Source organism: Myxocyprinus asiaticus, chromosome 39 (assembly GCF_019703515.2).
Source record: "Myxocyprinus asiaticus isolate MX2 ecotype Aquarium Trade chromosome 39, UBuf_Myxa_2, whole genome shotgun sequence".
NCBI lineage: Eukaryota > Metazoa > Chordata > Actinopteri > Cypriniformes > Catostomidae > Myxocyprinus > Myxocyprinus asiaticus.
Genome location: NC_059382.1, coordinates 17963386 through 17979925, shown reverse-complemented (window position 1 = coordinate 17979925; position 16540 = coordinate 17963386). Strand labels below are relative to the sequence as shown.

Below are 16540 nucleotides of genomic sequence, written 5' to 3'. Positions count from 1 at the left end.
ACAAAAAAATAAAAAATAAATGTGTGAACTAAGAGTGCTTCATCATTTCCTGTTTGCTCTTAATTATAGGCTGTAATTAGCAGCCCAAATACAACCATGTATTCTCTCCCACAACCCTTTCCTCTCTAGCACTCTGCTTGGTTTCTCTTGGCTCTTGAGGAATGGACCCTGCTAATTAGAGAAGATTTCATTCCTTCCACTCATCCCAGAGAAATGGAGCCATGGGAGTGGATGAACAGCATGCAGCAGGCATTGAAATAAAGAGAAAGAGTCGTACCACAGAGGGCTTTTGGGGTTTTTCTATTCTTATACAGTGAAGGGAGAGAGAGAATATTCATCTTTTACATGACTTGGATATGCATATGAGAGAAACACCCTGAGAATTCACCAAATACACGAGCACATCAATCAGACTCAAACAATACACATCAAAAAGCCCTGCTTTTATAAACTCTGATAGGTTTATAATAAAACTGACTCTTCAACACTTGCCTGACAATGGGAGAGAGACTCAGAGAGAGAGCGGGTGCAGTTGGTGACCACTTTATATCAAATCATGATTGTCATCTGATGTCCTTCATGTTGGGAGAGCTTCAGGCATGTGAGACCCACATAAGCAGTGATATTCATAGAAGTGAATGTCAAACTGTACTGATACTTTTAATGTTGCAACAAAAACTTCTTCACTGTGGCATTTTCTGCCACTATAGTTAGACATATTTAAGCTGCTTGTTGATGTGCTTGTTGTTTTGTTTGGATAATTAAAAGGGTAATTCACCAAAAAAGAAAATGTTATCACTCTCTTGTTGTGTACAAGAGAGCTAAGGCCTCAATATACTTTCGGAGAAGTTCCTTTTCGTTCTTCATTCAGGGGGAAAAAAGTTCTAAACAGCCAAGCAACGGTATACTGTTTCTGAACATTCAGACACCCGTCACACCACTGTGGGAGGCGTTTAGAAGTACATTTAAATATGAGGACGCTACATGTAAAGCCTTAACCAGTGATTTAAACTAAAATGTGTTCAATGACTTTATGCCTCATTCTATAAGTAGACTTCACACGTGGTCAGTAAAAGAAGCCGTTTTAATCACTCAATGATGATTTAAAGTAATATATACTATGCAGTAGAAAATGTTTCATTTGTATTAAATTTGTATATATTGTGAATTCATGACGCTAATGCGCTAATACGCTATACGTGGCCATTATATGTGCCGGTTACACTGTTACTGTGATTTATAATGACACTGATACAATTGCAAAGATAAGTGTAAAAAAGTGATAAAGTTCAGAATAAAGACAAAAGAATAATCATGGGCATATCTTACTTTAGACAAATGTGTGAATGGCTTTCGCTGCAGATGGCACAATGCACTCGAGAGTGTTTGAGAAGACAAACAGAATTTTGAACATGAAAACTATTTTGTCTACATATACAGTTGTGCTCAAAAGTTTGCATACCCTTGGAGTATTGGTAACATATGTACCATTTTTAAAGAAAACATGAGTGAGCAGGCAAAACACATTTCTTTTATTTCTTATGGGATTCATATTCAACTGTAGGTTATAACAGATTGGCACAATCATAAAACAAAACATGGCAACAATGAAAAAAATGAAATGACCCCTGTTCAAAAGTCTGCATAACCTTAGTTCTTAATACTGTGTATTGTCCCCTTTAGCATCAATGGCAGCATGCAGTCTTTTGTAATAGTTGTCTATGAGGCCTCAAATTCTTGCAGGTGGTATAGCTGCCCATTCATCTTGGCAAAATGCCTCCAGGTCATGCAAAGTCTTTGGTCGTCTTGCATGAACCGCACGTTTGAGATCTCCCCAGAATGGCTCAATGATATTAAGGTCAGGAGACTGTGATGGCCACTCCAGAACCTCCACCTTTTTCTGCTGTAACCACTGAAGGGTCAACTTGGCCTTGTGCTCAGGGTCATTGTCTTGCTGGAATGTCCAAGAGCATCCCATGCGCAGCTTTCATGCAGAAGAATGCAAATTGTCTGCCAGTATTTTCTGATTACATGCTGCATTCATTTTGCCATCAATTTTCACAAGATTCCCCGTGCATTTAGAGCTCGCACACCCCCAAAACATCAGTGAGCCACCACCATGCTTCACAGTGGGGATGGTATTCTTTTCACTATAGGCCTTGTTGACCCCTCTCCAAACATAGCGCTTATGGTTGTGACCATAAAGCTCTATTTTGGTCACGTCACTCCAAATTACAGTGTGCCAGAAGCTGTGAGGCGTGTCAAGGTGTTGTCGGGCATATTGTAACCAGGATTTTTTGTGGCATTGGCACAGTAAAGGCTTCTTTCTGGAAACTTGACCATGCAGCTCATTTTTGTTCAAGTATTGTTGTATTGTGCTCCTTGAAACAACCACACCATCTTTTTCCAGAGCAGCCTGTATTTTTCCTGAGGTTACCTGTGGGTTTTTCTTTGTATCCCGAACAATTCTTCTGGCAGTTGTGGCTGAAATATTTCTTGGTCTACCTGACCTTGGCTTGGTATCAAGAGATCCCCAAATTTTCCACTTCTTAATAAGTGATTGAACAGTAATGACTGGCATTTTCAAGGCTTTGGATATCTTTTTATATCCTTTTCCATCTTTATAAATATTCATTACCTTGTTACGCAGGTCTTTTGACAGTTCTTTTCTGCTCCCCATGGCTCAGTATCTAGCCTGCTCAGTGCATCCACGTGAGAGCTATCAAACTCATTGATTATTTATACACAGGCACTAATTGCAATTTAAAAAGCCACAGGTGTGGGAAATTAACCTTTAATTGCCATTTAAACCTGTGTGTGTCACCTTGTGTGTCTGTAACAAGGCCAAACATTCAAGGGTATGTAAACTTTTGATCAGGGCCATTTAGGTGATTTCTGTTATCATTATGATTTAAGAAGGAGCCAAACAACTATGTGATGATAAATGGCTTAATATGATCACTATCCTTAAATAATCAGTCATATTTTCAAAATCAATGCCAAAATTTCACAATTTCTGCCAGGGTATGCAAACTTTTGAGCACAACTGTAGCTGGAAACACAGCACACTTAATGAAATATAATGAGAAAATTATGAGAAGAAGAAATGGCATGCAAACTTTATTGGTTTTTGCATATTTTGTCAAACTAGATATGCAATGAATAGCAACTCAAAGTGTATATTGATGATAATTTGTGTGTATCTGATCCACTGACATATATCTATTTGGCTGTAGTATTACTTTAAGGTATTTTCCTATTTAGAATATAGAACACCAGGCTTCCTGGTTTACCCTGCTCACTCTAAAGCATATGGGCCCTCTGGGCATGCTAGGACTGCAGAGATAATTGATGTCATTTCCCTTTATTCTAAACCTGTCTGTTGTGCTCTGTGTTAAAAAAACAGCAAATGTTTTAATCAACACTGACCCTGAATAGCTCCACAACTGCACGTTTACATGCCAACATCTGCATCTGACTGACAGTCATGTTTATGCAAGGGATTACATGCGTGCGGTAGGAGGTCGGGCCCAGTGCCAACGCAAATTGGATTATGGCGAGCAATATTCTGGAAACATTTTATTATCCAAGGGCTTTTAGTGTAATGTGATTACTTTGTAATGCACTTTTGTTTTATAGACTGCTTCAGCACATTGCAGCTCTGGCTTTATTAAGTGTGAATTCATTCCTGTAGTACACATCCTCAGGTTGTCACCTGTTGCCTTCACAGCACTCAGGGGCCTTGGATCCAATCTATGTGTGTTTGCAGCAAGCCCCATTTAAATTCCATAGCAATCATTCCCTATATACATATTTAAATGGGAAGCTACAGTTGTGCTTTTAAAGAGACTGTTCTGATAGTAACTTGAGACAGTGCCATCATTTTGTGCTGTAAGTCCGAGGTGTCTGAAGGAGTTACATGTGTCTAGAATGTGGGCAATGCATTCATGGCGGGGTGAGGCCTCATTAACCTGTCGTCATGTCTGTGTCTAGGCAGCATCCCTCCTCAGGTCAGATTAATTTTCCTGCATCTGATGAAAGACACTTTCATTACCTGAGAAGAGCACCAGGGCACATTCCAGCTTATCCCAGATCAGGCAAAGTGGCACGACTTCACCACGGCGTGCAAGGTGAATACATCTGACGGTTGTAATTATAATTATTCCTCAGACGCATTTTACTGTGGTCCATGTCACGACTACCTCCCACGCTGCTGAATTGGCTATTGGCTCTTGCAGTTGTTGCATGTGTTTCCTAAAGGGGAAGACAAACAGAACTAGAAGTAATGGGAGGCTGTGGCTTTGTATCAGTGACAGGTGAGGATATGCATGCTGGCTTTTGCAGACAAGAGCTTGTCCGTGGTGCAATTACCATGCCGCTTGGCAGACAGGTAGGCCAACATTATTATGAGTGCAGTCAGAGTGGCAGAATATGTCACCCTACCACCATCTCTGCATATTTGAAAAAACGTCAGTCTATCCTTCTGGTTCCAGCTGCACTCTTGGGAATTGTCTAAACTTTCCACGTAACATGCTCCTCACCTGTCCCCTGACCCTCTTTAAAGACCATGTGAAATCATTTGATGAGAGAAAAAGCTTTCTTTCCAATGTGAAAGTATTTTGTGTTAAAAAAAGGGAAGTTTTGATGGGATGTATCAAAGGGCTCACATCTTTTGTTTTTAAATAGCCAATAGGTTTTAGTTATGTCACATCCATGAACTATTATTTGCTACTTGTTAGTCAGATACAGGTGGTAGAGAGTGCAACAGTGCCTACCCACGTTTTCAGACAACTTTTTTTATTTTTTATTTCTTCCATAGTGATTTCATAAAATCCTTCATAAAAGAGTTCTTAGCCATGAACCAAACCAACCAGCTCCGATCGACGTGCATAACATCATTACAAGCTTTGATTTGAAGCAGAAAATGTTTTAAAAAATCAGTCAAACAGACAAAGGTACAAGACTATGTACTTTACCTCTTTTATATTCAGATATATGCAAATATATAAGTAGTTTTAAATTGTAGGGAGACCGGCTTGATTGCATCATTCACAGCAGCCGTGGAAGTGGGCGGTCACTAGAGAGTTCTCGATTTTCAGATGGATTGTTTCCCTTAGGATTATGGGTAATGTAGTTCTTCACCATGAATTCCAATATTAAACATGAGTTTTTTTTAATTATGTTGAAATAATGTTGATTGATGTCTACAACAGAAACATATACCATCGATTAACAACCTTGGAGCTCATGGTAGGTCTGTCTTTAAAAGTGTATAAGTTATTGTTAAAAATCAATCCACCTATGGAGAAAATGAATGGGATTTTTACTTCCAGAACCAGACCAGTTGTGCTCTGTTAGGGGAGGGACACCTTCTAAAACAGTCTAAAAACAGTAACTACACATTTTATCAAAACTGAGTTATGACCAAAATGGGGTCTCTTATTCTATAACCTGTTCTGTCACATTGGTTTGACTTTACTCTATGCTCAATTTATATGCTCAACAGAGAAAACAGAATGAGGCTATTTTATTTTATAGTGAAGCCATGTTTCTACTTTCTCTTACAGTAGATGGCCTCAGAGTTAACAAACATGGACCAAAAGCCACTAAAATTTCATGGTGTCTTTAACCGTGTCCCTGATCTCTCTCTTTTTTTTTTTTTTTACTCTCTTTGAACATTAAGGTGATGAATGTAAGCCTGGCTGAAGGTGACGTTGTCAGATTTGAAGACCTGGGCAGCTGGGAGCCTTCTGTGCTGGCCAACGAGTCTATCTTGTTGAAGGGTCTGGTGGTACGCAGCTGGAGCAACCAAATCTCCATCCATTACCGTAGCCGGCAGCCGCAGTCCAGCTCCTTGCTTCTGCGTTACCAAGGTGAGTCGTCCTACACTTCAACCTCTAAACATCTGCTTAATCCACTTCCTATTAATTGTGCTTGTGCCAGAGTCTCAGGTTGGCACAGATCCAGCACTCTAGAGAAACCTGTTTATGAGTGTGCACTTAATGATTAGATTGGCATGAACGATTATGACTCTGTGAGTAGGGAGCTCTCAATCATTGCTTGCTATTAGGAGAGACTCTCTGCGCACTGAAGGGGAAACACTCCTTGTTATCTCATGTCAACATAATATGCTCATGTTAGCCTGAAAATGACAGCTGCTGTCAATAGGCCGCATAATTGACTTGGATAATTCTCTGCTAATAGTCTTTTAACAGAGTCATCAAAGGGAGATTGGCACAACAGAAAAGGTTACAGAACGCTGATGTGTCCCTCCCCGTATAGCGAAGTTTTCTCCTTCATCGCTCAGGGCGAGAAAGTGACAAATTACTGTATACAGACAAATTCTTTTGTCTCTGGGAGCTAATGAACTGTGGCAGGTTTGCAGTGCAGTAATATCATTTTGTGAATCCTTAATATGCCTGTTGAATAACAAAGCCATTTACTCTCCAACCACTCTCTCTCTCTCTCTCTCTCTCTCTCTCTCTCTCCATCTGTGTTTTTCTCTGTCTTTTTGGGTCTATGGGGTGGTAATTGGTGGTGTACAGCCTTCTAAATGCTTTTGAGTGAAGCCTTAGCCTTCCCCTATTAAACTCATTGCAATCATCCACAGGAGCCAGGCAGCACATATTTCATAATAGCTTTCTGTTTCTCTATAAAACTTTCAATTACTTCACTCTGAAGGCCCTGCTTCCCCCTGTTTCCAGTTCAATTTAATGTGCTCCATCTGTTATGCTGGGTGGATGTGCACAAGCAAGAGCAGCTAATTTTGCCACTAGGGTTTTACACTTGCCATGGCAATGATATGAATGGACAGCAGAAAGGAAAAGAAGCAAGCAGGGATTCTGGTATACTGTAAATACATACTGCAATATAAAGCAACAGGATTGTTCCTCTTTCAGTTAATAGATAAAATTATGGTGCTCTTGATTTTGTGCAATCAGTGGTATCAAATGCAGACGCCCCTTGCTTTATTGCTCATGCATTATTTTCATTGCAAACTCTCTTTTCACTATGAGAAAATCATTTCAGCAGTGCAGTGGAAAAGCGTTATTTGTGTGATGTTTTTGTTTGAATATCTGTTTTAACATGGCCATGTTAGGCATGTCTAGAAACAAAATTGGCTGCATTTCAGAATGGGTGAGCAAATTGTTGGTTTCCTTCTTTTGATTGCCTCGACTTTCTCTATGGCAATGGGGGGTCTATAGCTTGCATTTGATTCTGAGGGAAGTGGTGTTGTTATTCCCAGAGACATTTGAAGGTTTTGTGCCATCACAGGGAATCTGAGAGCACAGCAAATAGTAAAATTTTGATAAAATATTATTAGGAAATTTAGAAGGGAAATTCCGCTTACATCCATAGAATTCTGTCATTATTTACTCTTATTGGGCCTCATTCATGAAACACGAGCAGAGCAATCGTTCGTAAAGCCGGTCTGATGTAAATTTTCGGATTCATGAAAGTTATTGAATTTTCAGAATGTTAGTCGGTGCGAACAAAATTTATACCTGCTCCCGACCAAATGTAATTTGTGCGTAAGACATCCGAACGTGTTGTGTTCTTTTAGACAAACTGCCATGACTACATTTTGGTAGAAGTAAAATTAAATAAGCAATGAAAAAAAATTGCGTTTGATTTTTTTCTGAAAAAAAAAAAAATCTTGACCTCTAACGTGACTGGCTGGACATTTTTTATTTTTATTTTTTATTTTATGAGCTCTTTAATTTGGTTTCATAATTTAGTGTAGCGCTCAAATGAACCAGAGAAGGTTCCCTATCTGTCACTCACTCGACATTGTGTCGATGTAGTGACACTAGGGGTCACTCTTGGGAGCCCCAAACACCTCTGCTTTTTTGAAAAAAGGCCAATGGGAATTGGCGAGTGGAATTTGCATGCCACTCCCCCGGACATACGGGTATAAAAGGAGCTGGTATGCAACCACTCATTCAGATTTTCTCTTTGGAGCCGAGCGGTTGTATTCAGTGCACTGAATTCAATTTCCCTCCAAAGACGCACATCAAAACTGCTGGATTTACGGCGCATTTCAGCGGCTTCTCCCCCTCTGCACCCGTGGAGTGCAGAGAACGCCCCTGGGTTCTTCGGCAGAGCGAAAAAAGAGAGTATATTCTAAAAGTGTATATTTTCATTCACAAAAAGAGCGGCACACACGGAACATCTTTTTAAAGATGTCTTTCCATTTGTGTGTTATTCCTGGTTGCGGTCGTTATCTCTCCGCTTCTGAGGGCCACAATCGCTGTCTTACGTGTCTGGGCACTGCCCACGCGGAGACATCATTCGTGGATGGGTCATGTCCTCATTGCGAGAACATGACCATGGCAACGTTGTGGTCATGGCTTGCTTTTGTAAGAAAATTTTAGAAGGTATTCGGTGATCCCCCAGGTGGAAAAGGCGCTTGCGGTGCACTTGTGTCCGCAGAGCGCCGCCACCTGGCACGGGCACCCTAAGCTCCCGTCCAGAGCCTGTAGGTTTACGTCATCCCTGATGACCAGGGCCTACGGTGCTGCTGGACAAGCTGCCTCCGCCCTGCATGCCATGGCTCTCCTGCAAGTACACCAAGCCAAGGTGCTAAAAGAGCTGCACGAGGGTGGTGCTGACCCGGGATTGATGCAGGAACTGTGCTCGGCGACCGACCTCGTTCTCTGGGCGACGAAGGTCACAGCGTGGTCTCTCGGGTAGGTAATGTCCACCCTGGTGGTCCAGGAGTGCCACCTTTGTCTCAACTTGGTTGAGATGTGAGAGGCTGACAAGGCACGGTTCCTTGATGCCCCCATCTCCCAGGTTGGCCTGTTCGGAGATACCGTCGAGCACTTTGCCCAGCAGTTCTCGGTGGTGAAGAAGCAGATGGAGGCCATACAACACATCCTGCCCCGGCACGGATCAAGATCCCGCACCCCGTCTGCTCGTCGCTAAGGGCGTCCTCCTGCAGCAACAACACTGGCTCCGCTGAAGCCCGCCCCCGTGGCCTGACCCCAGCGTGGAGCCCAACGCAAGAAGCAGATGCCACCCGTCTCACGGCCAGCCACTAAGAACCCGAGGAAGGCTTCGAAGCGCCCCTGAGATGGGCAACCCAGGGGCGAGGAGACCTGCTTCTCTGGAGCTGGTAAACAGACCACTCCATCCCCTCATGGAGGGCCGGGAGGAGAATCTTTTGTTTCATTCTTTGCCGCATGCCCAAGAGGCTGCGGTACCCAAAAGTTCGACAAAAGAGTGATTTTCTCGTTTCTTGGGTCACATGTCCAGTGCGCACGGTCGTCGTCACGACCACCGTCCACCATCCCATTTTTGCAGGTATGGCGCTCCAGCGGCGGACCCCCCGCCCCTGTGTGCCCAGCTGTGGCACAAACAAGCCAACGTGGGATTGGTTTCGGTGGACTACGGGGATGAGATTCCTCCTCCCCCCTCCTCAGCCAATCTTATAGTGGGCAGCATGAGCCAGGTAAGTGCTTCAATGTCCCTGGACTCAGCACGGCCACGGGGCTCGAGTCCCCTCGATGTGGCACCTCGAGCTCCACCCCACCGCGAGTCTCCACCCACACGATGTGATCATTCCCTTGGTCACCCTCGCCCGGAGTTTGGGCAATCCTGGACCTGCAAGTACTGAACCGGGCTTTGCACAGACTCCCGTTCAAGATGCTGATGCAAAAATGCATTCTAGCGAGCATCCGGCATCAAGATTGGTTCATGGCAGTAGACCTGAAGGATGCGTACTTCCACATCTCGGTCTTACCTTGACACGGACCCTTCCTGCGGTTTGCCTTCGAAGGCCAGGTGTACCAGTACAAGGTCCTCCCCTTCAGCCTTTCCTTGTCCCTTCGCGTCTTCACGAAGTTCGTAGAGGCAGCCCTTGCCCCGCTAATGGAAGTGGGCATCCGCATCCTCAATTATCTCGACAACTGGCTAATCCTAGCTCACTCTCAAGAGTTGCTGTGCGCAAACAGGGACCTCATGCTCCGGCACCTCAGCCGACTGGGGCTTTGAGTCACCTGGGAAAAGAGCAAGCTCTCCCCGGTTCAGAGCATCTCTTTTCTCAGTTTGGAGTTGGACTCAGTCTCGATGATGGCGTGCCTCACGAACGAGCGTGCACAGTCAGTGCTGAACTGTCTGAAGTTGTTCAGACAGAGGACAGCGGTTCCACTGAAACTTTTTCAGAGGCTCCTGGGGCATATGGCATCCTCAGCGGTGGCCACACTGCACGGTTTGATGCATATGAGACCGCTTCAGCACTGGCTTCAGACTCGAGTCCCGAGATGGGCATGGTGCCACGGGACACATCACGTGGCAATCACACCTATCTGTCGCCACCTCTTCAGTCCTTGGACTGACCTTGCATATCTATGGGCAGGGGTTCCCCTACAGCAGGTTTCCAGGCACATCTTGGTTACAACAGACGCCTCCAAGACAGGCTGGGGTGCTGTATGCAACGGGCACACAGCCGCCGGCTCCTGGACTGGCCCGCTGCTGCGTTGGCACATCAACTGCCTAGAGTTGTTGGCAGTACTGCTCGCCCTGCAGAGGTTCCGGCCATTGATCCAGGACAAGCACGTGGTGGTCCGGATGGACAACACAGCGACGGTAGCATACATCAACTGTCAAGGTGGTCTACGCTCCTGTTGCATGTCACAACTCACCCACCGCCTCCTCCTCTGGAGTCAGCAGCGCCTCAAGTCGCTACGAGCCACTCACATCCCGGGCGACCTCAACACCGCAGCGGATGCGCTGTCATGACAGGTTACCCTCAGCGGAGAGTGGAGATTCTACCCCCAGGTGGTCCAGCTGATTTGGAGTCGACTCAGTCGAGCACAGGTAGACCTGTTTGCTTCCCGGGAATCATCCCACTGCCTGCTTTGGTACGCCCTGACCAAGGCACCCCTCGGTATAGATTCGCTGGCACACAGCTGGCCGCCTGGACTACGCAAATACGCGTTTCCCCCAGTGAGCCTACTTGCACAGACCCTGTGCAAGGTCAGGGAGGACGAGGAGCAGATCGTCCTAGTAGCACCTTACTGGCCCATCCAGATGTAGTTCTCAGATCTCACGCTCCTTGCGACAGCCCCCCCCCCACCGGTGAATTCCCCTGAGGAAGGACCTTCTTTCTCAGTGACGGTGCACAATCTGGCACCCGTGACCAGACCTCTGGAATCTCCACGTCTGGCCCTTGGACGGGACGCAGAAGACCTAAGTGGCCTACCACCCGCGGTGGTAGACACGATCACTCAGGCTAGGGCTCCCTCTATGAGGCGCCTGTATGCCTTGAAGGAAGTCTGTTCGCTAAGTGGTGTTCTTCACGACGCGAAGACCCCCAGAAATGCGCAGTCGGATTGGTGCTTTCCTTCCTGCAGGAGAGGCTGGAGGGGCGGCTGTCCCCCTCCACCTTGAAGGTGTATGTAGCCGCTATTTCAGCTCATCATGATGCAGTAGATGGTAAGTACTTGGGGAAGCATGACTTGATCATCAGTTTCCTGAGAGGCGCTAGGAGGTTGAATCCCTCCAGACCGCACCTCGTACCCTCTTGGGACCTCTCTGTAGTCCTTCAGGGTCTACAGGGAGCTCTCTTTGAGCCCTTGGAGTCAGCTGAGCTTAAGGCACTCTCTTTGAAGACTGCCATCCTGACTGCGCTCACTTCCATCAAGAGGGTAGGGGACCTGCAGGCGTTCTCTGTCAGCGAATCGTGCCTGGAGTTCGGTCCAGGTTACTCTCATGTGATCCTGAGACCCTGACCGGGCTATGTGCCCAAGGTTCCCACGACCCCTTTTAGGGATCAGGTGGTGAACCTGCAAGCACTGCCCCAGGAGGAGGCAGACCCAGCCCTGGCGTTACTGTGTCCGGTGCGAGCTTTACACATCTATTTGGATTGCACGCAGAGCTTTAGAAGCTCCGAGCAGCTCTTTGTCTGCTTTGGTGGACAGCAGAAAGGAAGCACTGTCTCCAAATAGAGGATCGCCCACTGGGTCATTGACATCACTGCGATGGCATATCAGGCTCAGGACGTGCCACCCCCTGCGGGGTTATGAGCCCACTCTACCATGAGTGTGGTGGCCTTCTGGGCCCTGGCCAGTGGCGCCTCTTTTGCAGACATCTGCAGAGCAGCGGGCTGGACAGTACCCAACACCTTTGCGAGGTTCTACAATATCCGGGTTGAGCTGGTCTCGTCCCGTGTATTGGCAGGCACGAGCAGGTAAGTTCCGGGACAGATGGAGGGGTGTACCGCTTGCGCATAGCGCCTTTCCCCTCCCTTGAGGTTAAGACATGCATTCTTGACTCCCAGTCTTGTTCACAGACTGTGATCCCTGAATGACTTTCCTCCTTAGCCCTCTGGCAGTTGAGTTTGCTGAGAAACTCGCTGCTGGCCCAGTACGTGCGCTAATGAGGCCCTGTACTGAGGTAGGTGCTCCACATGTGCTGGTTCCCCAAAGGCGACCCCATGTGATATCTTCCGCAAAATCATTTCCCTGTCGGCAAACTACGTCTTCCTTGGGCAGAGGCCACTCTGCCCCCGGTCACTATGCTCTGTAGAAACTCCTCCCCTTCGGGTAGGACCTACCATGAGACCTCTCCACATGACATACTTCCGACAAGACTCGGTGAGACCCTGTGACGTATTCCACTCAAAATACCCCCCCCCCCCTTTTTTGGGTGGGGTGTGTTCTCCACGGTGTCTTCCCCTTGGGAGGGACACCCCCCGACGTAGACACTTATGGCTCCCAGTCGGTTAACAAATTCCACTCTTTTTGGGGAGAAAAACGAGGAAAAGAGGCCTTGGCTGGGCTAGCCTGTCCCTATTGTTGGGCAGTCGACTTGTTCCTGAAGGACCGTTCGATGGTCATAACAGCGTTGGGGGAGGTTACGTGATGGCCTGGTGCGCTGGCTACGAGGCACACAGCGGTCTGCCCGTTTTGCACCCCCAGTCCACGTAACACAGTTCGGATAGTTGTGGCGTTTTGTATAGGGACCCCTATTGTCACTACATCGACACAACGTCAAGTGAGTGACAGATAGGGAACGTCATGGTTACTTTCATAACCTCTGTTCCCTGATGAGGGAATGAGACGTTGTGTCCCTCTTGCCACAACGCTGAACTACCCGCTGAAATGGCCGGGACCTGGTCTCGGCTCCTCAGCACAAAACCTGAATGAGTTGTTGCATACCAGCTCCTTTTATACCCGTATGTCCGGGGGAGTGGCATGCAAATTCCACTCGCCAATTCCCATTGACCTTTTTTAAAAAAGCAGAGGTGTTTGTGGCTCCCAAGAGTGACCCCTAGTGTCACTACATCAACATAACGTCTCGTTCCCTCCATCAGGGTACGGAGGTTACAGAAGTAACCATGACGTTAATGTTGGTGGACATCCTCCTGCCGGCGTGACCTGACATTTCTTTACACTAAAGTTTCTTTTCAAACCATTTTTATTGACCTCTTGGACTGTTACATTGACAAAAGAACCTCTGATGACAGCAAAAGCATGCGATGACTGTAAATTCCTCACATTCTTTTTAGAACGAACATGCAAGGGTTTGCTAAATCAATATTTTACGATGTGAATGCATTCCATTTGGAATAAAAATAAATAAATAACTTATTACTGTTCACATAAATGTTACAAGATTCCTGTTCTCATTGACTAGTGAGTCTGAAGCCTAACTTATATGGCATTTTCATGGCCGTGGATTATGATAACTGCGAATAAACGTGCATGCACGCTGTATTTACGAATGTTTGGAATTCACTAACATACACAAGTTTTACTAAGAACTAATAATAGGGTTCAAAACAGTGTTACTATGAATGCAAACTTTAATACAGTGAAAAAGACACTATTAGCATAACATAAATATATATAAATAAATAACTATTTCCAACATTCTTTTGAATGTCCATGTACTTAAATTAAATATTTGATGCCATGAGTGTACCTTCATTTACTATTACTATTATTTTGAATGGCCATGGAAAATGAAGCAATGTGATAATTTTACCTGGTCGCAAAAAGTAGTCCATTAATTTACCTGATGAACTTTCACATTTTGCTGACTCTTTATGCTTGGCAGAGCTAACGTGTGCTTCTAAATCACTTGCACCTTTATTAGCAACTGACACATAAGTGCCAGCTTTATATGTCATACATTTTGCTTCCCACGGATCTTAACCTGGACGAAAGCATGGGAATTTTTTGTGCAAATCTTCTGTAAATTTGCACTTTCGTTTGGGCATTGTTTCCACTCAGCTGTCATTTGCTGCTACTGTCAAGCAACTGTTTGATGCCGAACACAACAGCGCGATGCCGAACACAACAGCGTTCGCGCGTTCACAGAGAGATTGACAGGCAGAAATTTGGCCAATAGTTGCTGCAAGCCTCTTACAATCGACCAATTGGTGTGCGAGAAGGCGGGACTTACAAAGAGGGGTTAAAGCAATGCAAATATGCGTGCACACACAATGAAGTATTAGACCAGATGCACATCATAATGCAACTAAAGTAGAATCCCGGACATTTTTGCAAATTTAGAAATCCCAGCCGGACGCTTTTTTAAGGTCTGAAAAAGAGGACATGTCTGGGAAAAAGAGGATGTATGGTCACCCTAGTCATGTAAGGTTTTCATTGTGCTCCTGTTTACCTTTATGGTTTGAAAATGTCGTGACTATGTACACTGGTGTTCAAAAGTTTGGAATAATGTACAGATTTTGCTCTTATGGAAAGAAATTGGTACTTTTATTCACCAAAGTGGCATTCAACTGATCACAATGTATAGTCAGGTTATTAATAACGTGAAAAATTACTATTACAATTTGATAAAAAATTTCAGAACTTTTTAAACTACTTCAAAGTGGTCTCATCAAAAAATCCTCCACATGCAGCAATGACTGCTTTGCAGATCATCTGGTTTATCCAGATACACAGGTGACATTTCACCCCACGCTTCCTGTAGCACTTGCCATAGATGTGGCTGTCTTATCGGGCACTTCTCACGCACCTTACAGTCTAGCTGATTTTTCTGTTTCAAAAGTGGGTTTTGAAAAGGCCTGCACCCCTGAGTCTTTTCTTTACTGTTGTACACGAAACTGGTGTTGAGCGGGTAGAATTCAATGAAGCTGTCAGCTGAGGACATGTGAGGCATCTATTTCTCAAACTAGAGACTCTGATGTACTTATCCTCTTGTTTAGTTGTACATCTGGCCTTCCAAATCTCTTTCTGTCCTTGTTAGAGCCAGTTGCCCTTTGTCTTTGAAGACTGTAGTGTACACCTTTGTATGACTGTGTTTGATATAATGGCAAGTGATTTTCTAGTACCAAATTAGCAATTTAGCATGATTACTCAAGGTGTTTGAGTGATGGCTGCTGGAAATGGGGCCTGTCTAGATTTTATCAAAAAATTACTTTTTTCAAATAGTGATGGTGCTGTTTTTTTTTTACATCTGTAATGTCCTGACTATACATTCTGATCAGTTGAATGCTACTTTGGTGAATTAAAGTACCAATTTCCTTCCGAAACAGCGAAATCTGTACATTATTCCAAACTTTTGGCTGCCAGTGTATGTGTTAAAACATACTCTCTGATGTGTGTTTATTAGGGAAGTAGCACTAACCAGTACTAATAATATGATCCATTATAGTCACGGCGCCGGTGAGTTTGTCGGTTTGCTCTGTGTGTTTTGTTATTTTCTTTCCCTCATGTCTCGCAGGCGATGCCGGCATGCATGATCAGTGTTTCCATGGGAACATTGATTGTTCCTAGGGGAACGCTGATCATGCCACTAATTAGCATGCTAGCAGCACCTGGTTCTCCACTGATTCACTCCCTACTTAAGCCCTTCGTGTTTTCAGTATCTTAGCTAGATTGTTATTTGATATGAAGTACTTACCTCACTCTCTCTGCCTAGTTGGTCCTGTCTCGTGTATCTGTTTGGTTGACCGTCTTTGCCTGCATGTTGGGAGTGTGGTTGCCTTTCAGTTTGCTGTACGCTTGTTCTCTGCACTCACAAATCTTCAACGGAGGATTCCTCATCTCTGCCCACATGCCGGGAGAGTTATTGCCTTCCAGTCTGCTGTGCACTGTTCTATGCACCTCGCTACGCTTCAATGGAGGATTCCTACGAATCTGCTCCTGACTTCCACGATACACATACTCCCCTACGAATACACTATTCATGGATTTGCCTATTGCGCGGCCATGGTGCGCATGCATCCACAAGCTTCTCCCCACTACTGCAGCTGGTGCCAGGATCCTCCGTCTTCGCCAGCACAGCTGAAGTGAATATTTATTGTTAATAAATCCTTTGAACTGTTCCTCTGCTCTTGGGTCTCTTTGTCTCGCTATCACTCTCTGACACATTATAGTTTGACAGGAAAAGAGCCTATATAACATGAGTGTTATTAGCTTTTTGAGAGCTCATTTCACAAGAGTTGAGCTCAACTGAGGTTGTCCATGCATAGAAACTGGAAGAGTGGTAAAAGAGGGTGAGACACTTGTCTCAGATGCATTGTTTAGTGCATAGGTTTTTGGTACTCCTGGCAATTTTGCTTTGT

General features: G+C 45.0%; 1 protein-coding gene across 5 annotated transcripts in view; it reads left to right on the top strand.

Annotated features, from left to right (window-relative positions):
- The window catches only part of LOC127430040 (seizure protein 6 homolog), a 384217-nt gene that overhangs the window by 219862 nt on the left and 147815 nt on the right, over window positions 1–16540 (top strand). For all 5 annotated transcript variants that reach the window (XM_051679465.1, XM_051679466.1, XM_051679463.1 and 2 more), the window contains exon 4: window positions 5684–5873. In XM_051679465.1, coding sequence (XP_051535425.1) covers window positions 5684–5873 — 190 coding nt within the window. The remainder of the gene's footprint in view (window positions 1–5683; window positions 5874–16540) is intronic.